The sequence below is a fragment of the Labrus bergylta genome, chromosome 2, assembly GCF_963930695.1.
Source record: "Labrus bergylta chromosome 2, fLabBer1.1, whole genome shotgun sequence".
In the NCBI taxonomy this organism is placed as follows: Eukaryota; Metazoa; Chordata; class Actinopteri; order Labriformes; family Labridae; genus Labrus; species Labrus bergylta.
In genome coordinates this window covers 16,971,897-16,996,258 of record NC_089196.1, presented here as the reverse complement: position 1 = coordinate 16,996,258, position 24,362 = coordinate 16,971,897, and the positions used below count along the sequence as shown (strand labels likewise).

General features: G+C 40.4%; 1 protein-coding gene across 1 annotated transcript in view; it reads left to right on the top strand.

Moving 5' to 3' along the window:
• wdfy3 (WD repeat and FYVE domain containing 3) overlaps positions 1–24,362 on the top strand; it is a 98,625-nt gene that overhangs the window by 37,353 nt on the left and 36,910 nt on the right. The window contains exons 9-19 of the mRNA XM_065966571.1: positions 1,600–2,079; positions 3,167–3,277; positions 4,946–5,139; positions 7,647–7,918; positions 9,132–9,329; positions 10,502–10,585; positions 12,134–12,323; positions 12,606–12,820; positions 14,176–14,288; positions 16,555–16,792; positions 21,104–21,204. Of these exons, the coding sequence (XP_065822643.1) occupies positions 1,600–2,079; positions 3,167–3,277; positions 4,946–5,139; positions 7,647–7,918; positions 9,132–9,329; positions 10,502–10,585; positions 12,134–12,323; positions 12,606–12,820; positions 14,176–14,288; positions 16,555–16,792; positions 21,104–21,204 (2,196 nt within the window). The remainder of the gene's footprint in view (positions 1–1,599; positions 2,080–3,166; positions 3,278–4,945; positions 5,140–7,646; positions 7,919–9,131; positions 9,330–10,501; positions 10,586–12,133; positions 12,324–12,605; positions 12,821–14,175; positions 14,289–16,554; positions 16,793–21,103; positions 21,205–24,362) is intronic.

The window sequence follows — 24,362 nt, the reverse complement described above, 5'->3', positions numbered from 1 at the left end:
ACTGGCAAAAATACAGGCCTCTGTCTGCTGCCCACACACACACACACACACACACACACATATACATACACACACACACACACACACACACACACACACACACACACACACACACACACACACACACACACACACTTGTGTTTATCCTTCTAATGACAGCTCTAGCTGGGTGCAGAGTCATCACCAGAAGCCATCTACTGTTAGATTTTCAGTAGATTCATGTTAAACACACAGGATTCTAATCAGATTGCAGAGTCCTGTTGATTGCAGATTCATAGATCAGATGTGAAGAAGCAATCTTAAAACAAAAGAGTATTGATATAATATTTCTAGTCTTTGCAGATGATCACAAAAGTCACTTTGTTTGCTTGGACATGCTTACGTATTCCTGATGCATTTTCAAACACCTTCACAAGCATGCTGAGTTGTCCCAGGCCATACAGTATGTACAGTATGATACTGATACAGATATTTAATCTCTTCAGCAAGGTGTGGGTCTACCTTGAGGTGTCCTCCTTGTTGTATGTAACAGAAAAAGCTCCAATAGGAGAAGACCCAGAAGGCTTTCTTATCAATTGCAAAACCACCTCAGCTGGCTTCTTTTGATGCAAATCTCCTTCCAGATGTCCAAGCTCATTACCTTATCTCTGAGAGTTGACCCCAGACCGGGCTGGTATGTGGACCAACTGGTTAATCAAAGCGTTACCTCCCACTCAGTCCCCAATATCCTGAAACGGTTTGGGATAACACCTGCTTTACTGCTAATGCAGCACTTACCCACTTGTCTATCTCACACTCATTTTACCCTTGCTCTTGAGTAAAATCACTTCATGCAGCAACTCATTGCCAGCTGCAATTGAAAAATCCACTGAGATCGACACAGACCCACAGCCTCAGAAGGGTCTGAGGGAACAATTGTGATGTAAAAAAAGTGATGTAATTTATACGGGTTTACTGGTGATCCCCCATGAAAGCAAATTAGAGTAGTTCTTTGTTTGTAAGGCGAGTGAAAGGCCGCTGCAGAGTGTAGTGTTGTGAAGAGACACAGAATCCCCCTTCATCATATAAGTTAGTTAACATGAGGTCATTTTTTCTTTCTGTTTGATTCTGCTCTGAAGGTTTCATGCAGCTTTCAGGCATTCTGGTCTCATCTTATGTAACATAAGGTGGGGTCTCCGGTGTCTGCTTTCGGGTTAGACTTGGAGGTTTAGGGGGCCAAGTAATGGTGTTCTGTTTAGCTGAATTGAAGCCACCAGATCACATGTGAGGCTCAGTCTGAGTTATGTAATAGAGAAGTACACTGACAGTTTTAATCCAATTAGAAACAAGAATGTTCAGTGATAAGGTACAGAAGCAACACATAGACGAAGGTGGACTTCATTGCTTAATAATTTGAATCTTTTTCATGTTCTGTTTTCATTTTTTGTTTTACAGTTATCACATTTTTAATTCAGCTAATCATTTCTATCTAGTGATTGTCCTTAAAAGAAATATCCTTTTTTTTCAATTTGACTTTTTGTGAGTTCAATTAGTTCCCCAACTGAGATCATCACAAACGTCAAACACTGACCTTCTTCTTTTTCTATTCGTATCCTCTAGGTCACACAGTTCGTAACATCCAGGCCTTCTCCGTACTTCAGAACGCCTTCCTGAGAGCTAAAACGAGCCGCCTGGCCTGTATGCTTCTGGACGCCATCGGAAACATCTATTCCGCGGAGCCGGCGAACTACTTCATCCTGGAGTCGCAGCACACTTTGTCGCAGTTTGCAGACCGTGTGGCTAAGCTCCCCGAGGCTCAGACTAAATACTTTGAGTTGCTGGAGTTTGTCGTCTTCAGCCTAAACTACGTTCCGTGCAAAGAGCTGTTCAGCGTCAGCGTGCTGCTAAAGTCGAGTACGTCATACGCCTGCAGCATCACGGCTGTGCGGACGCTTCTGAAGCTATCCAGGCACGACGCAGTGTTCAGCGACGTGTTGAGAGAGGTCGGTCTGCTGGAGGTGCTGGTTAACCTGCTGCACAAGTACGCTGCCTTGCTCAAAGACCCAGCAACACAGCAGCAACCTCACAATAATGACCAAGGTGAGATGATGCTTTCATGTTTTTATCTTTTTTTAGGGATTTTGATTAGAAAAAATGTGTAAGTGGACTGATACAGGAAAATATCTTGTGTTGTGAAAACAAAAAAAACTTTTTTTAAACTGCTTGAGCATTTTTTGCTCACCTGTTTCAACTCAGAAAATGATCTATTTTTTTTCCAAATTCTTTTGACTTTCTCCTTGATGCCTTTTTTCATGAAAGGAAATAATTCACTTGATCCATGAAAACTGTATTTTTCAGGCACAAGCCATTTTTCTCAACCGGTTCTTGTATAAAAGAAACAATGAGGAGCTTCAAATCATGATGCTGCCAAATGTTTTTCTGTCATAACACAGAAGAGAAACAGTGGAGATCAGATTAAAGAAAAGAGTCACACATTTCTTTTTTTTTTATTACTCACCTTCCTCTCTGGGCTTCTGTACTTCTGTTGCTTTGTTAATCGAATGAGATTTCAACTCTCCATATTCTGTCTGAATGCCAAAATATGAGTCTCATCACTGCATATTTCACAGTTCACACATCAGTTAATGGGAGATAAAGAGAGCATGTTAACAGCAGGCTTAAAGCAGATCTGCCAACCTGGAGAACATGTGTAGATCACATCAGAGAGGTGAGAAGATGAAAAACTTTTCAAAATGGAGTTAAATTCTTCTTTGGAGGATCATGACTTACTCAGGTTGGAATTACTCATATTATGCTGTGTCAAGGAAAAACAAGTTATATCACAAGTTTACTCTGAAAAATGCGTTTCGGCTCTTTTGACTTCAGTTTAGCTTCAAGCAACAACAAAAAACAGAAGTAAAAAAAACGGACTACAGGCCTGAGGTTAGACACACTGAGTTGAATTATACGCACATTATAAACCCATTTGAGCCCACAAAAGATATTTCTTTAAATATTTATAGTTTGTAAAACAAGCTCAGTTCGTTTGTTGTGTTATTATCTCCATGATAATCCACTGCCCATGCCCTTTATTATCATATGAGTGTCATCCTTAGTGACAGTCATTGACAGTCCTGATGTTGTCTAATGTGAGCCTCTCCTCTCTGGTTTCCCTTCGATCTTTTAGCAGACTGTAAAAACAACACAGTAGCAGAGGAGCAGAAGCAGTTGGCCTGGCTGGTGATGGAGACACTGACTGTGCTGCTGCAGGGCTCCAACACCACCAACACTAATGCAGGTAAACTCATATGCACACCAGTTTCAGGAACATCCATGATACATCGTTAACAGGCTTTGGTGGTTTCCTAAAAAGTGGCAAAGAGTTCATCAAATGCTATTTAAATCCTTCCACCCATCCATTACCTATACTGCTGATCCTGTCTGGGGTGGGGAGGAGGGGGGGGAGCCAGTCACAGCTGTCATTGGGCAAGAGGCGAGGTACTCCCAAGACTTGTCGTCAGTCTATTACAGGGCTGACCTATAGAGACAGCCAAACACTCACACTCACCTATGAACAATTTAGAGTCTTTAGACAGGCTCCTCAATAATACAAACCAACTTACAGACCAAGGCAGGGACAGAGCAGAAACCCCCACACTCTGCCATAACAATAAATAACTGTTTTTCTCAAGGTAGTCTGGTGCCTTCAAAGGCAGAGGTGTAGAGTCATCACCAAAAGCCATCATGGTGTCATCATGTTCCTAGCTGAAAATAAATATGACCTTAAAATGAAGGTCTTTTGTATCCTTCAGCCCTTTAGAGCCCAAAATATTTTATAAAACTAAATAGGGCCCAGCTTTGAAAGACTGGAATTTCCCTTTGAATGAATGTGTTTAAGCTTTGACCCTGAATGCTGATGATAGATGCTGATGTGGGAAATTCATTTGGCTGAAAAAAGTCCCATTTACTTTTGTCTGCATGTACGCACTGATGTGACCTCTGACCTCCCTATTGAGGTGCAGAGGAAGAAGAATTTTCCTTCAAATATCAATGAAGTATCTCATAACAATTCCTGAAACCTACCCCTCCATCCCTTCACTCAGTCGATGTGTGTGTGTGTGTGTGTGTGTGTGTGTGTCTCGATCAGCTGTAGAAATGTGATGAGTCAGGACAAGCAACAGGCTGCTCAGTGTTCTCTTTGAACCTGACTGTGGCTTTCGTCAGAGAAACAGGATGATGTGTGTGGGGTATTTGTAGCACTGTGCTCTGACACATTGATTAGACTTACATTTACGCTCCACAGCCAACAGTTTTATTTAGAGAGACTTGCAATAATAGAGAAAAGGACACTCGGTGTGTCAGAACATTTACAAGAATGCCTTCTGGAAGGCTTATAGTTGGAGCCCCATCCTTATTTAATTTAGATTATTCTGATAAATAAAGAGGATCAACATCACATGGAAACAATTTTTTACTTTTATAAAGACTTTTTTAAAAATCATGATTATAATTTAAAATGCATTTTTTACATTCACATAATGCAATTTAACAGCAAAGATTGGATTTTCTTTTACAGCAAAAAAAGTCCCCAGAAAAAAAAACCTTTGAGGATCCAAAATATGCATTCACTGACTTCACAGCCAGACCCATTGTAGTAACAGAAATAATCTCACAGAGTTAGTTTAACCACAACCATAATTTCATCCCACTTAAAAAATGAATCTAGTGGCAGATATCAAATCATCAAATGTATAAATATGTCAATTAACCTTTTCTTCAACGTAAGAACATCTACATTGTTTGACTAATCATTTATAAACATGTTTATTTTTTAATAATTGATATACTTCTCATGAAGTTTGAAGAAAAGGTTTGCAGCTGGTGTCGGCTTTCATTGTGTTCAGTTCTGAACTTTAAGATGTGCAAAGATAACATTTGTGCCTTTTTTGTTCTCTCCGCCTCTCAGCTCTGTTCAGGGAGTTTGGCGGCGCTCGCTGCGTTCACAACATTGTGAAGTACCGTCAGTGTCGTGAGCACGCCCTGCTCATCATCCAGCAGCTGGTCCTGTCGCCCAGCGGGGACGACGACATGGGAACACTGCTGGGCCTCATGCACTCTGCACCGTCCAGTGAGCTGCAGCTCAAGACCGACATACTGCGGGTAACAACACACTCACACTCACACTCACACACACACTCACACTCACACTTTAATATCAGTTATTTAGACCCCAAGATTCTCCTGACTTTGCGTTAACTACAGACGCCACACACTGGTGTTCTACCACAGGCTGAGTTTCACAGTAATACCTCAGTTTAAATATTCTTTAAGAGAAATTCAACAACTCTGATTTGAAAGACTGTTGTCAGCGTTATGAGGGGTTTGATACATGTTGATATACTGTAGAGTAGCTGAGCTAGACTCAGACAGATGATGTAAGACCAACCTAACCTTCGGTATCAGTGGGAACATTGAGGAAAGTAATGTCTGTGATTGTAAAAATCAATATGCATTTGAAGTCCTGCCCACAGTAATTGCTTCAGAGAAGCCACATTAAGTTTAAGGTGCACATAAACGCATTCATACACACATTTACACACAGGATGAGAGGATGGCGGCTCAATTTCTAAGGCATAATTGCATTTTTCTGATTCCTCTCATTCAGACGAGGTAATTCTCACGCCTGCTAAAGGCTTCGGCTGGATTAACCCGTCAGCGTTTTGCTTCTATTTCCCTAATCAGGGATTCTAATTATCATTGTGAAAAGAGAAAAAAAAAAACTTAAACTGCAAATAACTTGTATTAAATCCAGTTTGAGTAAATACATTTCTCTCATCACCAGGATTTGTGCACTGTTGACAGAAACACACTGCACACACACAAATAGACCTCAATATTAATCTGATTAGCCTTGTAAAGAGCACATTTAACCCTTTAATCTCCCTGGAGGACACAGTCTGATAAACAGCATTGAAACACAAATCATCCCGCGGCTGGTAATCTTAATCACCCAAACTCTAAATTTACCAGCACATGCAGTCACAGGCAGCTGGTCATGTTTGATGTGCAGGAAGAGGCTGTCTTCAACATCCTGGGATTGATTGAAACAAAAAAACTGCTGAGTCAATCGTTGTTTTAATGGAGCAGGAAATAGCTCAGCAGGGCAACGTATGATTGTTTAATCTTCACCTTTATTTTTGTCTCCGGACACAAGGATGAATTATTAAGTGAAACTTGTCCAATCAGTTTGCTATATCAACTGAAGATGTCAGATGTGAAAGTTCCCACATGCGGAAAAAAAAAAGTGTGAAAATTCCACAAAAATCCTGCACGTCATGGTGTATTTGAACATAAATATATTCAAAATCACACTCGGGGATATCGTCACGGGATTTTAACATGATAGAGGAATTTTCCTTGTTCTGATGGTGCATACAGAAAAAAAAAATAATTGCCAAGAAACATGCTTCTGAAATAGAACATGTCTCATAATGAGAAGTAAACGATCAGCTATCATAATTTATGAACACCAGTGCAATCTAATGCAATCCGGAAGCTTGAAACATTTTCAGTCTTTGTTGAAATATTGTGCTCCCCTCATGTAGGTTAATTCAGAGGAGCACCTTCCAATATGAAGCACTGTAGGCATCACCATCACCCTCTTAGTCAAGATTTGTATGCTTTTTCAAAGTGTTGATCTTAACACAGATCTTAAACTTAGATCCTCAAGATTCTTCCTTCATCTTTAATGTATTTTTTTAAACTCGGTTTCCTTTCTCCCACTGCAATAGCAGAATGTAAAAAGATAGAGTAAAGCGTTACTAAATCAGATATTGCTATCATAATAACATGCCAGTGTATTTTTAATTACCATGTGCAGGATGAACACTAATGAAGCATTTACAGTTACAGCACCATGGTCACCATGGAGATTTTTCCACTGACAAGTTGTTGTTGTCGTCTTTAACTGAAGTGCTGGAGATGGACTGATTTATGAAAATGCAGGTGGCAGACCCTGATATTCTGAAACAATAATTTATGCTATAATAGATAATATTTTTATTCTATCATTCCAACATTTGTCATAACAAGAGAAAAAATCAAAGATATTCCTTCAGAAGATTTCTTCAGTGATATCGAGCCGTGTTTTTCCAGCAATAAGAGCTGAATTTCACAGTTCTCTTCTTTTCAGTTGTTTAAAACTTTGCCTGTCAGAGTCTTTGGCTGTTTTTCAGTCCCAGGATACAGTTTTATCTGGGTTACAGTTTGATGTTTCACTTCAGGTTACAGCTAACGTGAAACCATAAAACTTGTGAAAATGTAGATAGAGAAGTGAGACAAAAAGACCCAGACGGGTTCGTGCGTATGTCTCACCGCAAAAAAAGAACGTGACTTAAATGAACTGAATGTGACTTAATGAGCCAACGAGGGAGAAAATAATGTAGAACTAAATTTAAGAAGTCATGAAATGTAGCAGAGAAAGTAAAGTGTGAGGCTGAGTGACCTCTGCAGTTAAAATCGTCCAACAACTGAAGTACTCTTGGGAAAGCTAATAAAACAGACATTGCGTTTCTGTCCGCCTGTTTTAAAAGAAGAATTCAAAGTAAGAATTAGGACTGTAGTAATGTTGGGTGAACCTGAATCATGTCTGCTCTGTTCCTCTTCAGGCCTTGTTAGCGGTGCTGCGTGAGAGTCATCGCACCCGCACGGTGTTCCGTAAGGTGGGAGGCTTCGTCTACATCACGTCTCTGCTGGTTGCCATGGAGCGCTCACTGTGCCAGCCTCCTCGACACGGCTGGGACCGAGTCAACCAGAACCAGGTCTTTGAGCTCCTGCACACCGTCTTCTGCACGCTCACCGCCGCCATGCGCTACGAGCCCGCCAACTCCCACTTCTTCCGTACGGAGATCCAGTATGATAAACTGGCAGACGCTGTGAGGTAAGATGTGTCTCAGAGGTGGTAAAACACTTTGGGGTCATCTGTGTCCCTTAAATGTAATAACTTCTTAATTCATTACTTTTAGCATTACTACTAACCACTCGTTCTTTATCGACCAAACCCTGAAATCATGAAGAAAATGTGGTTTTGCCTCTTACTACTTTTTCATTATCATTTCAAGTTGTTAAAAAGAAAGTTTTAGTCAAATCCATATTGTATCTTTAAATTCTGTTTGTGAATGCTAAACAATTCACCAACTTAGCTTACGGTCCCTTCTTTAGACCTTCTTCAGTTTGCAGAGTTTGCCCAGGTGACCACACAATGATCTTTATGGGCATGCAAAATGTTGCGTATGTCACATTTATATTTATATCACTATCCCTATGGTAACCAAGCAAACCTCTGTTGAGTAAGGTCCAGCAGGTATAACTCAAAACTCAGAAAGAAATCCAGTAATCTGGCATTAGAGTTAGCCATGTTTCAAGCTAGTTCAATTAAGATGTGACTAAAGCTGTGTCTGAACATGTGGACTGCATCCTTCAAAGGACGCAGCCTAAAAAGGACCCAGCCTTCGCAGCAGCCTGTGTAGAACGCTCAGGCCAAACGGAAATGACACAGTCTGGTCTTCTGGTATAAAATGGCACACAGTGTATCTTGGGATATGTTCTGCCCTGAAGGATGCACTGGATAGATTCTTTGTTGACCACAGAAAGTAGAATCACTCCGAAAGTAGAAACCTTCAAATCTGGACATAACATCCGTGTATTGATTAGAACTAGCTTACATATGCACTGAGCTTCATTTGTGGCTGTTCCTTAAAATGCTTTACTGTAAGAATGGCGTGAAATAGCATTTTCTTTTTTTTTAAACCAATCTGTGAATTCCTTTTCCTTGATTAGTGAAAAAACTATCTTTTTATGTGAACTATTAAAATGCTAATGAAGTACAGAGTGATAATTATCTAATACAGTATCACAGAACAGTGTGATACTCAGGTATTGTGTTTTCTTCATTTAAAGTAGAACTACTTTACGACCATACTAATGAGTTGTCGATGCTGGATTGTTCTCTTCATTTATTTTTGTTCTCAACATACAGTCCAATATATAAAATAAGACCGAATTTGTTAAAAGTTCTGTCATGCCTTTCATCAGTGCTGTGATCTGTTTTAACTGTGCTCTTTACAACTAAACTCTCCTCATGTTCCTGTCAGGCTGCTGGGCTGTTTCTCAGACACTAAGAAGCTGGGTCCGACAGGCGTGTTCCCCTCCAACGCTCAGCCTTTCCAGAGGCTGTTGGAGGACGAGGCTGCACCCGGAGGCTGTGCGGGAGACAGCGTGTGTCCGACACTTAAACACTGCAGCAAACTCTTCATCTATCTGTACAAGATGGCGACTGACTCCTTCGATAGGTCAGTGGTCCCCTAAAAGAGTTTTTTTTTTTTTTTTTTACTCCTTGCAGTACAACCTTTTAAAAAGTAACCTATGTCAAAAGGGACATGATAGGTTTCATCATTTTCTGGCAATAAGAGCAGTGGCATCTGCATTTGTTCTCAGAACATGCAGGATCAGAGTGCTACTTTAGTGCATGTTTCAAATATATCCAAAAATGTATTGGTATGTAAATGATGCATGTTGAATATTTAATTTGATGAAATGTATCAGAAAGCATCATACTGCAAGTGAAGTTTATAAACATTTTCTTGAACCTTTTTGTGGCAATATGAGTGTAAAGTTCTGTTAATTGTAAAGAAGTATGACTTTATGTGCTCCAGTTAATATTGGAAATTATTTGTGTTGAATTTACTGTATCTTATAGCAACATTACAATCAGCTACAGAGAGGGTTTATTCTGGCAAAACATATCCAACAAAAAAAGATGCTACTGAATACCACAACAACAAAAAATAGCAGAACGTTGACTTTTTGGCTCGGTGAGCATTAAACTTGAAGGTCGGGATCAGTCAGGTCCTTCTTCTCCTGTTATATAAGTAGATCAACTCTGACTGCTGGAAACTCAAAGACATTAAGTCAAGATGCTCACTGTGTTGCCTTTCACGCTGCACTGAATGGTGTTGTTATGATGTCAGACCGAGAGAAATAATTATTAAATGTATTAAAGTCTGTGGTCGTCATGACAACACTACCTGCCCAGCCCATGTGCAGGTGTAGCTGGCGTCCTGCATGTGCTCCAGCTGTAGCTCTGATCCTGTTTCTCCTTCAGCTTTCCACTAACAGCTTCTTTCCCTCTTTTTCTCTCTTGTTCTCTTTTTCTCCCTCCTCTAACCTCTGCCGCTGTCTGGCTGTTCATCCTCGGCCTGGTCCATCTGTACGGCTGCATGCGTGTGTGTGTGTGTGCGCATATGGGTGTATGTTTACCTGGGCTTGTGTGTGTGTTTAATGCCTGCATGTGTGTGTGTGCATGTTTGTGTCTGAATGTGTCTTTCTGTTTGTTTATTTCTGTATGTATGTGTGTGGGTGCTTGTATATGTGCATCTGTATATGTATCTATCTGTGCGTGTGTGTGTGTGTGTGTGTGTGTGTGCGTGTGTGTGTACTTATGTGTGTGTTTGCTGCCATGCAGTCGTGCAGAGCAGGTGCCTCCCTGCCTGACTCATGAGACCTCGCTGCCCTCGCCGTGGGGCACGCCAGCACTCGCCAGGAAGAGGTAGCTACAGCGCTCTGCCACCTTCCTCCTCCTCACCCCTCCCTCCTGTTCATCCTGTCATTCCTCACCTTCACCCTCTTCACTCCCTCCTGTTCATCATCACCTTCAGTCAAGACTGAGCACAAACACTAGCAATGAGATTCCTTCTTTCCGTCAAACCAAACATCCAAATAAAAGTAAAAACATTCAAATGAATTTCAATAACATCATTTATTCCTATCTTCACTCTGTGACCAAGAGATGAAAACAGACTTGTTTCCTCTGGAAAAAATCTATTTCTATAATCTATAATATATCTATAAATGAACTCGACTTTGGTGACAGCCTGTCAGAACACTTACTGTTTTTTTTAATACTACGACATAGAAATGCCTGGTTAGGTTAAGTAGTTGTAGACACATTTTTGTCCTCATCAGACTCCTCCTCCTCCTCCTGTTCCATTCTTGGCTCTTTGAATTTCATTAACAAGAAGAGAAACGTACTCTGCCTTAATGAGCAACAATAACTGTCCTCTTAGCAACCCAGACTGCATATTTATGAGATGAACTAATGTGACATATAGAGGTGATAAGTATCCTCTTCTTGTTTGTGCACTTCACTTAAAGCAGTTTTTTTGTAGACATCATTTGTTCTACTACAGACTGTTTATGCATGTGTGTTATCAAATCTTGTAAATAAAACAGCCACTTATTTTACTATCTGTAAACATTGTATACTTAAACAACTATTACATATAACAGAGACATGTGTGAAGTGTGAATTTCTACCTACAGTATGCAGGTAGTCTCCCCTGACTTTCAGCATGGAGTTTGACTATTGCCACCACCTACCAATCATGTTGTCTGTGGCTGGTAACCCTGTCGTTTCTTTTCCTAAAATAAAGCAGTTAAAATTGATAATACTCTGGAAAAAAGTTTCATAGGGGTTTCCAGCACTTTCTGCTGACTCCAGTCTTTTTCAGTCCTGTGTCTCTCCTGTGGGGGGATTTGTACTCTGTAATTTGCATCGCAGCAACACTCCTCATTTGTTTAATTACCCAACTGCAGCTCCTCTGCTCTGTGCTCCCTCACATGAGGGGGGCTATGTGCTTTAGATGGAACTGACACCATGATCTCTTAAGTGTGTGGACTGCTGACTCATGTTAAATGAAGTTCGAGTAAAAGTGTTAAATACAGAGCTCCCATTGATTCAGTGATCTAATTAGTCTCCTCATTATAAGAACCTTTCTACTGAGCTGTGAAACAAAGCTTTCTTCTGGAAGAAGAGGTGAATTTAAATCTGGATATTTAACAGCAAGTTACATATTTTACAGAAGATTAGGTCGAAGCTCTGTGGGAATAGCAGATTTAGTTAATACAATCCATATTTCATTATACTTTATGGTAATTGACAAGTGATACCACTTTGGATTGAAATGCAATCATGATCATTTCATGTTGTCTTAAGCTGTATTCAAATAGTCACTTAGAACCCGACACATATAAATAAAAGTACCAGGTTTAGACAACAGGACTTTGCTAAATATGACTTTCTTGCTTTCTTATCCAGACAAGGTTACTACGGCACGTCGGGCCCTCCTGCCCCAGTCAAGGCCCTGACTGACCTCAAACTGCACCTTGCCAACGCCTCCCACCCTGTTTCCTCGTCCTCTTTGTCTGACATGGTGGTCATCCACCCAGGGGCCGTCCTCGCCATTCTTGACCTGCTGCCCTCCGTCTCCTCCGACAGCCAGCCCGAGGTGAGGGAACACAGAGAGGAAATGTGCTCACATGCACTTCCTCTTTAAAGTGTGTGAAAAGGTTGTATGCAGGAAAGTGTCTCAAAGTATGTTAGAGGGAACCAGACAGTTTGTACCACGCGTGCATGTATCTGGAAACTATGTTATTAAACGATTATTGAACTAATCAATTGAACAAGGGCGCCATTTCTTTCAAATCAAGTTAATACAATGAAAATTCAACAAACTGATTCTACAATACTGTGAATCAGATATCATACTGAACTCTGTTTTGCCCCGCAGCACGCTCTTGACCTGCAGCTGGCAGTGGCCAACATCCTGCAGCTACTGGTGAACAGTGAGAGGAACCAGCAGGTTCTGTGTGAAGCCTCTCTCCACCAGCGGCTGTTGCAGCGCTGCAGTCAGGCTCTGGGTGATGAAGACCACCCGCTGCACCCCCCTCTGCAGAGGATGTTTGAGAGGCTGGCTTCTCAGGCACTGCAGCCCATGGCACTCAGGTACTGGACACTCTCTTTTTGTTAAGTTTCATAATATACTACTGTTTTATCTCCTTATGTTAGTCATTTCTTATAACTATAAGGGGTGTCCCCGACAAAAGGATTCACATAGTTGAACCTGATAATAGGTTAGATTCTCTGCCAGAGCCGGCAGAAGACAGGGGTTTTGCTGCATCGGAAAAACCGGTGAGAGATTAAATCTAAACATATTTAGCAAATATCAGCATGAGGACTCGGCAACATTCAGTTTGGTAACACGCACTTTGACTCCTTCCGGTTGGGCTCAGAGGTGAGCTGACACAAATGACCTTGGGGAAGACTAATCTGCTTTGACAGCTTCCAGTGTGTGAAGGATGGCTGTGTATGCAGACAAAACATTGACTCTCATTTCCCGCTTGGCTAGTTAAGTGAGATGGGATGCTGGGTTTGAGGAATGGGGAAGGGGTGGGGTATTTGACATACACATGGTGGGTTCTTTTTATATGTTAATGCTCCCTCCATGGCTTATATTCCTTTCACCGTCCTAATTGTGCTGAGGGTAAATGTATCTGTAACTATCAGGCAGTCTCCTCTCCTCTCCTCTCCTCCTCTCCTCTCCTCTCCTCTCCTCTCCTCTCCTCTCCGGACACTTTGCATTTAAGGCACTTCCATTCCTGTCAACCTTATCATTGACTTTAAAAGATGCATGTAGCCACAGCTGTTGAGATGTAGAGTACCTGCGACATAACTGCTGCATTCAAATGCTGAACATTTATGTGCTGTTTTTTATCAAGAATGCTTTACAGTTTCATGAGAACAAATTTATGGGTTTTTTTGTATCTGTGGTCTCTTATGAGAATACAAGCCTGCAGGTCTTAAAAAAACTTAAATTAAAGGGATCATAAACCATACATTAAGGCACCCCCACACATGGCCATTTTTGGACACCCCTCGGTTTGCCAGATATAAGACCAGTTATCACGGTAATCAAACAGGTGTTGCAGCAATAAAATTGTTCTTCCCGACCTAAAAGCCCTCTACATTCTTTTAATAAGCTCCACGGGCTGAAACGTGGTAAAACTAGGATAGATATTGGAGATGCTTTTTAAAAATGGAGAAAGGTTAGAACACAGTAAGGTTTCAAGACTGATGCAGAGTTGGCTAAACACTGAAGCTTCAGTGTCCATGAATTGGCAACCTGCTTGCGCATCGACTCCAGGGGGGAGGGGGGGGGGGGGGGGGCGGCTGTCTCCACTGTTTTGAATTTGTACTGCAGTAGCCCATTTTTAAACACTGTTAGAGTCACATATTGCTCCTTTAATGGATCCTTTTGGTATATTTTAAATAATATCATCATCCTTCTTCTTTCTCTGTAGGGAGTTCTTACGTCTCGGGAACCCTCTGAACTGTGGCGCCTGGGACAAAAAGCTCCTGAAGCAGTACCGGGTTCACAAACCGAGCTCTCTCAGCTATGACACCGACACCAGAAGTAAGACGATAACATATCTCTTCTTTGCTTTTAATCATATGATTCCTAGTGTGCCTGGGGTCTTGGATGGATTCTAAGCTGGAGTGTGACTCACACTCCCTGGAAGAACACAGGCCAACACACTAACTCAATGACACTTAAAAGACCACTGTGATAAACTTTTGTTATCGGTAACCTTTAGTATTCAGTAAGTGTGTGGGCTGGATTGTGTATGAATTAGCATGGCACTAATGTAGATAAGCATTTTTTTAAATAATCTTATTATGTAGCTTGATTACCTCCTTTTAACATAGTTAGATGGAGGTACAATCAATGTTAAAGCATTCAGGTCAAACAAGTTGAATCCATCTGCTTGGGTCAAAACGTTTAAATTTGACTTCCTAAATAAAGCTGTATAAATTCTATAAAAGCAATAGATGAGGGGACAAACATCAAATAAAAGTAACATACGCCTGGCTCCGTGTCGCTCTTAAATATTACTTCAATTCTTCAGCAAAAATGACTTTGCCACTTTTCAAGTGAAGCCATCAGGTTTTTTTAAGAGCTGAGAATGGAGGTTGAATTCCAGCACAGTCCATCAGTACAGTTATGAAATATGATAATGTCATTCAGGAGCTTTTCCCATCTGCCACAGTGATACCAGCCTTGTTCTGTACTAAAAGCTTGAACAAAAAAAAAAAAGCCCATCAATCTTCTAGCTATCCTGTTTTTTTTTTTTTTTTCTTCACTGGCTCTTCCTGCAAGCTCGTTGGACAATTCCAGAGCTATATAGGCTCAGAGGATGAGCTTCCTGTCACCATTTAATTGCTGGTGGAAATGACTTTCACTGTCTGGGTGATGGGAAGCGAAGGTTTCTGAAGGTTTTCATAAAGGTTCAGATGATTGCGAAGTTAGTGTAACAGCTGAGTGAGCTTTAGTTTTTTATTTTCCTAACCACAATGTATCACTTTCAAATATGTAGCTATTATTGGCTTTAATGTTTCAATACTCTACCGTAAATTCACATGTCGATCAGAATCAGGCTGTGTACATTTTAAAGCAAATGTGCCAGTTGTCAGATGTGAGAAAGTGGTCCTTAAGGCTTCTTATGATTAAACATTTGATGTGTAAACTCAATGTTTAATCACAGATTGTTGTGCCTCTGTGAATCTTATACAAACTTTTTGTTTTCTATAAGCAGCTGTTAATGTTTGTAATTTTTCGGTCTCCTCAGCATGTCTCTAATTGCTTATTGTGTCTCCTCCCAGCTGAGAACGTAGATTAAGTCCTCACTAATTACTGCTGTTAACCAGCCACTGTGAGAACACAGAGCCATCTCTCTCTGTCAGTGAGGAGATCATCCAGCAGGGTTTGCTGCTTTACTTTGATTCCTCCTTCTAAAGATGTGCTGGGACCAAGTCTGTTTGTCAGTTTTCTTCAATGTTTAGTCTTAGTGACAAGAAACAAAAACGATTATTCAATGATGTGTCTGCTGTTCAGATAATGTAGCTATAATTGAAATCGTTGTTTATAGTGTTTAAGCACAGGAAAATGTAAAACAAGCAGGAAATGAATTGTGGAATGTGAAGAAACAAATCTACATGCTGGAGTGTGTAAACAGCTGGTGACGAACCTCTCTGTTGAATCATTCATTTGAACATGACCTTACTTCTGACTTATTTTAGGGTCTAGTAGTCTAAAAGGTACATTTTCACATCTTGAATCAGCTGTGATTAAAGGCTCTGAATCACTGAAACATAAACCTTATGGCAAACACATCTGCTCAAAGTATGTCTGCTAAAGAGCCATTTTTATTTGAAGAGTCTGCCAACAAAATGGGAATGATCTCTTCAGATTTAAACAGCTGAGGTAAGAGGCTTTCTTTGAAAACCAGAAACAGCCTTTACATGAATCTGGTCAATACCACCAAACTTTGACAACATTACTTAGTTTCACTCACAACCATTGGACAAATTCTGCCAGGATTTCTTTTTTCTTTCATTGTTGTTGTTTTTGATTAAAATGAAAACACTGAAAACACACAATAGCACAACATACTGAAGTACTGCAAATTGAGTCAGCAGTAGAAAAGCATCTCTTCTTCCAAGTGAAATGACTACGTGTCTTATTATATTTGTATGATAGCAGCCTTTTCTGGTTCAGCTGAAGTGATCTTCCAGAGCGATCTTTTACTCAGTAACATAAAGACCTCACACTGCGATCTGGGTTATAATGTTAGCACGCTGGTTACACCTCATTACTGAATGTGTCCTTCCTGACTTCACAGACAGCATGACTATGTCCATGGAGGGCTTTGGTCCAGACAGCGTCTTTGCCACGCCTGCAGAAGACAACGGCCAGTATCGCATCAGCCGTAGCCTGGTCCGCTCTGCTGAGGGCAGCACTGTACCCCTCACCCGAGTCAAGTGCCTGGTGTCCATGACAACGCCTCATGATATACGCCTGCATGGATCTGCTGTCACGCCTGCGTTTGTGGAGTTTGACACATCGTTGGAGGGTTTCGGGTTAGTCAGCATGCTCATAAAAGTTCTAGTCTTTACAAAACTGTTTGTTTTCCTCTTTTAGCCTTTTTTTAACCCAAGAAAAGAGGGTGAGTCACATGCCCTATAAACTGATCATAATGTGCATAACACTCCATAATAATGTAATAATAACATGTTGACGGATCGTTCCCCCCTACAGGCTGCACTGTATGACTACTGTGTAAACTTCCTCTGGATATCTGTGGAGTTTAAGTGCTGTAAAGTGCTGCAGGCATCATGGCCTTCCTGTGGTTTCTGAAACTCTACATCCTTTTAATTAAATTATTACCAACCCTTAAAGAACAACCAAAGCTCTTAATTCCACTGACAGAACTTACACATAACAGCATATTCTTGAGAAATGTTGCGTCTTACAGATTTGTCATTGTTATATAAACTTTAAAGTTACATTAGTGGATTTTGTTTCAGGCCACTTGAGACAGAAAAATGTCGAAAAATGCAAACATTCCTATTTATTTAGCTTATATGTTTGGCAACATTCTCCTTACAAATCTAGTGGAAACATTCATTTTGTTAAGACCCTTGGACCTCATTCACCAATCTTTCTTAAGAAGACATTTATTTTTAAAACCCACTCAGGCAGTTTGTTATTTGATTCTTACATCTACCAAAGCTGAGAACAATTCAGCTGTTTAAGAACATGCCATGAATCAGACAAAGGTTCTTGTTAGGAACATTATTAACAACACATTTATTGGAATTTTTAACAAAATATTGGTGAATGTGTCTCCCAACTGCCCCTGATTGGGAAAAAATATATATTTCAAGTACCAATAAATAATAAACAGGAGAGAGACAACGATTGAAATCAGCTTTAATAAATGTATCATAAGATCTTTTTTCTGTCTAGCTGCTTTGTGCTTTGTGCAGATTTGTTCTCCACTCGGAAAATGTCTTGTGTTCTGTCAGCTAGCGGTTTCATTTTCTCTACTGGCTGGTTATTAACCTTGTTAGTGAGAAAAGCTACGCTTTGATATTGAAAATGGTGTTGATGAGTGACCTGAGACTTCAACAGAAATGATTCAAACTGAATCAATGAGCTGATTTCAGGGTTAAAAGTCTTTGTTCAGATGAGTAAGTGCTGCTGTGTTGAGGGATTCTCAGGGTTTTGTCACCTGTAGGGGAATCTTTCATTTTTTATTCCTTATGGTTTTTTAGTATCTAGGACCATGGTTAAGACAGGAAATGATCAAGGAACAAATGCTTACAGAATGTCTGATAATTTGAAGAGAACTGTTTTTTTTTAACTCCCCCTAAAGCCCCCCTTTGTAATGATTTGTTGCTGTTTATCAGGACTGGATCCTTTTTTTTTTATAAATGTCCTTGCAGCAACAGCTGATGCTAGTCTTCTATAAACTACTTTTCTCTATTTTTCTCTTTGTAGATCCATTTCTTTTCACCCGTGACACCCACCTCAGGGTGCAAAATGTTATTTTTCCGTTCAATTAAACAGGTCGCGTGTGCTTTTTTCACCTCTCAGCAGCACCTGTCTATGTCTCGGCAGGAGGCCGTTATTCGCCTCCAGTTGTGGAGCCACGCATACAAATTGGCTGATTTTCCGCTTTTTATGTCAAACACTCCCATCGCAGTGCATTGTGGGTGCTGCCAGGCTCTGCTGCTCTGTGTGCTTTGTGTTGTATGTTAGAAGCACAGTGAGTGTCGGGGTCAGTAGTCATGAGGGGTGGGATGTGACCTTGGCAATTGGCCCACAGATACATGACACATGCGCGCTAACACACAGTAAACAACTTTGTCGAGACTTAAGACGATGATTTATTACATTCTTCATTAATATTCATAAGGATGTCTGTTTAAGGTCATTTCTGACATTTCAAGTTAAGGAGCAGAATGCCAGAGGTTATTTTCTCTGATTACCTGACCAGCAAATAAATTACTACACAGAATCAGTTTAATTGGAATGCTGTCTTTGTGTCTGCTGTAGTAGACTAAGCCATCAAATGGTTGAATCACACAGTTGAATTAATCTTTTTTGTAAGACCTTTGATCTCCAAAATTAAAAAAAAAATCTATTTTGTGCATGTTTTTCTTGAAATAGGCATTCTGAGGAAACGCATGTAGCTATAGCTTTGCACAGTGTCATGGGCCACATATGACACCTGTGCACACACACCAGATTTGTCTTCCAGACAGATGATGTTGATAAGGTTCATTAACCTGGATAAGCTCAGTTGTACTGATTAAAAAAACATTTCTGTTCTAGAGCAGCATCACTGTGCTCTAATCACCATGTTGTGTATTTAATGATAATCATATATATTTGTCTTCTCTGATAGTGAACAGAACTCCTTCTGTGGGAAAAAAATTAAAATCTGTGAACTCCAAAGACTGAATCAGTTAATCTAGACTTAATGAGGCATCAATCTTCAAATCAAAATAGACCAAACAGCCAAGTTCTGATGTCTTTAACTTAATACTTATTAAACTCCCCTCATCCACCCAGTGAACATATTCCTTGGTCCATAATTCCCAGATTTCATTTTCCCATATGAACCTGTTCAACTCATGCAGCAGCCACCTCAGAATAGAACATGGAGTTTCTCCTGAAAACACGGAGATGCAGCAGCACACAGGCAGCGAGGCACTGCCCCACTTTCTGCTCAGCATAAACAGAGGACACACACACACACACACACACACACACACACACACACACCACAGAGGAACCCCTCCTTCCTCTCCCATCTGTCACCATGAAATATTGATGCCGCCTCTGCTATTAGGAATCCCACACACATGCACACCCTCGCTCTCTGTCATGCACAACATGCTAACACACACTGAAAGACACACACAGCCACACACACAGCTTTGCATCTTGCAAGGGGCTGGGATGATGCTATCAGTGTAGGTGGCTGGGGATGGAGAAAAAAAACTCTTCTATCTTTATTTTTTCAAGAATACAAAAACTGTATATCTTCTATTTCTAACTGGGGGGGGAAATTAGCATATTGAGCTGGTGGAATCTGACGTGCTTCTTTTAATCTAATCACAGGGATGACTAATGGGGAACAAAGGAGACAACGTACATGCATTCTGAGGCAGCAGGCTGGTGTTTTTGTTAGTTATGCAGACTGTCCATTAAACAGCTACTGCCCTTGAGAAGCGTCCTTGAATTAGTTGTTGAATTAATGCCAGATAAAGGACGCCGTGCGCTCGCTAACCATGACCCTCCTGTCCAGGTGGGGAGAAAAGAGAAGAAATTGGGTCATTTTAAAGGTCATTCAATGTATCTTTTCAAATGTGTCATTATAAGAGAGCAAATACAAGGGGAATAAATAGATTATATGAAGTGCTGCAACAAGAATGTATCTTATTTTATATTCATTTAGTCAATCCTCTAACAATTATTCCATTCCTTATCTATCCTGGGTGTGTCTTCATATTAGGAGTGTTGAGCCAACCGATAGTCCACAATTAAAGTATTTCTATACCATTTGCAATTATATGAAATGGAGAAAAGCAGAAAGGTCTTAGGTTTGATGAGCTGAAACAATGAAGAGTAAAGCAACCCATTAGTTCATGTATGGTTCAGCCCGGGGATGTCGGGTTTGTTCTTGAATAGCAGCCAACATTTAATAAATATGTTGTTTTTTTTGTCTGAAGCCATGTTTCAAACAGTACGTGTCAGTGTCTTCAATGCTGGTTCAGGATGATTAGTGAGGAGACAATAACACCTAAACTGAGGGGCAGTGAGTCAGCAGAACATGAAGCAAACTCTCACAACTTAAACGTCGACTTTTGTCGAGAGATCATTGGTCCTCGTCTGCTGCAGGAGTTTTTCACGGACTGGAAGACAGGACTTAAAGGCATCAAACTGAAATATTTATGAAACACAATAAAGGAACATCATGTGGGAAAGACGCTTACTGGACACTTTAAAACCCCTTTAGATTTAAAAACCAATACAAATCTCCACCCTGTTTCTTTTAGTTTAAAAAAAAAGCAAGAGTACAAGTGGGTTCCTTTTGAAAAGAACAGCCTAAATCTACGCTTTCATCCCACCTCTATCCTGCTCTCATACATAATTAATCCTTGAGTTATGAAACAGTTGAGACTTTCACATTTTATATAAAAAAAAAAAAAAAAAGGTTCTTTGTCTCCTTGAATGTTTTTGGCAACTAAAGGAAGGGCTTTTTTTAACAGCCCCTTTGTATGGAGCAGGACTGTAAACCTGACAACAGTTTTTGTGTCTGTTACTGCTGTTTCCTCAACTAATAGTAATTATTCTGTCTTTTTTCTTGTCCTGTGCAGGTGTTTGTTTCTGCCCAGTCTGGCGCCCCACAACGCCCCCACCAACAACACCAACGCCTCAGGTGTCAGCGACGGAGCGGTGCTGAGCGGGATGGGTACAGGTAAAAAAAGAAAAGAAAAACAAGCTTGATTTTATGAGTGAACTTAATGTACTGGGGCATTTAGCAGTAGTACTATGGTTACCAACTAAGCCTACAAAATGCAAGCAGAAATATACAGCCATTTGTTTTACATACAGTACATACATTACAGTATAAGTTGGTGAACTATCAAAGAACATGTAAACTAGCAGGAAACAGACTAGCAGTATCCAGCCACAGAAGCATGGCAAGATGACTGGCTTACCCCAGCGTTGGGGACCAATGATGTCATACTCTGAAATTAAAATACATTTTAAATCAAACCAGTGGGCAGTTGTCCCCATTGATTACCGTGATGTCTTTACAGATACAGAACAATTTGCTGCACCATAATGCTCCACTTCTGATCTTGGGTGAAAATGTGGCCTTTCCAGCCTCCTTTCACCAAGATACAAGTTGCTCCATATCCCACATAGCCATATCCACTTAAACACACACACGATGCACACCTTCATGTAGGCTTCTGTTTGTCATCTTGATCTCACGTTCTTTTCTTCTTGTTTATTTTTAAAGAGTTCATAATTGTTCTCCGATGTTTCCATCATGTTTATGTTGAAAAAAAATGACAACACCTGAAATTCTAACACACCAATGACTTGAGAGTAGAAATAAAATGAATCTATGACGCTGTGGTGGATTTTCTAGTCTGAGATTCATTTAGTATTTATAAAGCACAGCCAGACTCTACTCTTGTCTCCTTCTCTGCTCTCCTCATTTCCTCTCATCTCTTCTCCCCCTGTTCCTTCTTTGTCTTCTTTTCTTCATTTGTACTTTCTTCTTTTCTCACCTCTTCTCCTCCCCTTTTTCACCTCTCCTCTGTCTCCCCCTCCAAACCCTTTTGATCCCCTCCTCTCCCCTATTTTATTTCTCTCCCTTTCTTTCACTCCTCTTTCTCTCCTCCCCATCCCCATTTACAATTCTCGCCTTTGCCTTCTTCTTCTTCTGTGCTCTACCTTTTCTCCCCTCTCATTCCCTCTCTTCTCCTCTCCTCTCTTAACCTTCCTTACCTTTTCTTCCGGCCTCCACACTGCATGCCATCTCACTTTTCCTCCTTTCTCTTAATTTTCTCTCTTCTCATCCTCCACTTTTTTCTTTTCCTTTCCTGTAATCTCTCCTTTCCTCCCTGATCCTTTTCTTTCTCCACCCTTTCCCTCCCTCCCTTTGCATTTCATTTCTTCTCCTCCCCTACTTCCACCTACTCGATTCCTTTATCCGTCTTTTTCCTCTCATCTCCTTTCCCTTTTTTTGTCTTCCTGTCCTTCCCCTCTTTCTCACCCTTCCCTTTTTCTTATATCTTATCTCCTGTATTAATCGACTCTTTCTCCTCCTCCTCCACTCATGTACATTACTTTCCTTTCTCCATCTGTTTACCTATTCATCCACTCCCTCTGCACTTATTCACCCCCCACTTTATCCCTTTCCTCTTGTCAGCCAACTCTATTTATAGACCTACCTCACTTTTTTTTCTTCCTTATTTCTTTCTGTCACTCACATTTTTCTTTACTCTCTGCTTCTCACTCCCCAACCATCACTCCCCCCCTTTCCTTGCTCTTTCATTATTTCTTTCCTTCCCTCAATCACTCTCTCAATTGGGTCCGAACATTTCTTCCTTCATTTTTCCTTGTGTCCTATTCCGCTCATATCTGACCCATATCTGTGGATGACATCATCCACTGCTCATTCATCAAAATGTTTTCATTCTGCTCAGGTAACCAGTGCACCTCTGAGAAAAAGTATTCCCTTCTTCTCTCTGCCTCTTTGTTCCTCCAGAAAAAGAAGAACATTTTTATTTTCAGTAATTGAAAGCCCAATAGTCCTCAGTCTACTCCACATTTAAGAAGTACAAGTATTATAATGGTACTCTGAACAGGCACTTAGCTTGTAGTTTGGCCTGTCCACCAGAAAGAGCTAATACTAAAATCAATCCTCACTCATGTGGCTCAGAGCAGACGCTAGTATTCCAGCAGACAGTGAACTATTGTATTCTGGACAAATTCTAATTTGGTTTTAATAAACTATTGAGTGACAGCCTGGACCTCAGGCACGGTGAGTTTGCAATAATATGAGTTGTTAGTTCACGGTCGCTTTTCTGCCTTCAGGTTTGTTGGAACATCATGTTTTGATGTGGCTTAATAAATTTAACTTTAATATGATTGAACAGGAACACCTCTTTATCAGCTGACATCTACCCTGAAGGTTTAATTCCACTTTTCTTTTGTATACCTTTATTATATTTTAGTTTAGTCTGATAAGAAAACTCACTGTATAATTTAGCCTGCTGTAGTTTTGTTTGATTTAGTTGCCAGAAAAACTGTGACATGAATTGATTACAAACTCGGGAAATATTCTAGATGAACCAGAAAAATGATGAATGAAAGGAGAAAACTCATTTGCACAGGGGAGATAAGATGACCTGCGGGCTCACTGATGTATTTCACCTCAAACAACAATCATAGATGACATTAAGAGAGAAGGAGAGAGTGGCAGTCATAAATAAAATACAATGCAGCTGAAAGACATGAATGAAATTCACATTATACTCAATATTTCTGCTTTGGCATTACCAGTGAACCGTGTTGTCAAAAGTAGAGAGGCGATTCCAACTCCATTTTAACTGTAATGTTGTTGCCTGCAGCAACAACACGAGAGTAAACATCTAGTCTGCCCAGAAATGACGATATCTGTGACACTCACCAAGTAAATGAGAGCGAGAGAGCGAGCTCTTACTGGTTAAAACTCCTGTAGAATGACACTTATCTTAGAAGTCAAATTTGTGAAGAGAAAGAATATGTGTGTCCTATTTTACTCTTTCAGTTGCGCAGTATTTAGATGTATTTCCAGTTTTCTTGTGAACAATAAGTAATTGTTCATGCCCTGATACAATCACAGGGTAGAGTATAATGCGACAGTTTCTTTGCCCCTCATATCATCTCATTGCCCCTCAGTTTTCATCTCTCAGACCTACATAACCCCCACCATCTAACCCCTGACATGATGAGCCATGGCAACATACAAAGATGAAAACACAAACACAAGAAACAGACTACACATACAACGTGCCAAATCCTCCCAAGCTACCCCATGATCATGAAGATTAAACAGCAATGTTTAGACATCAA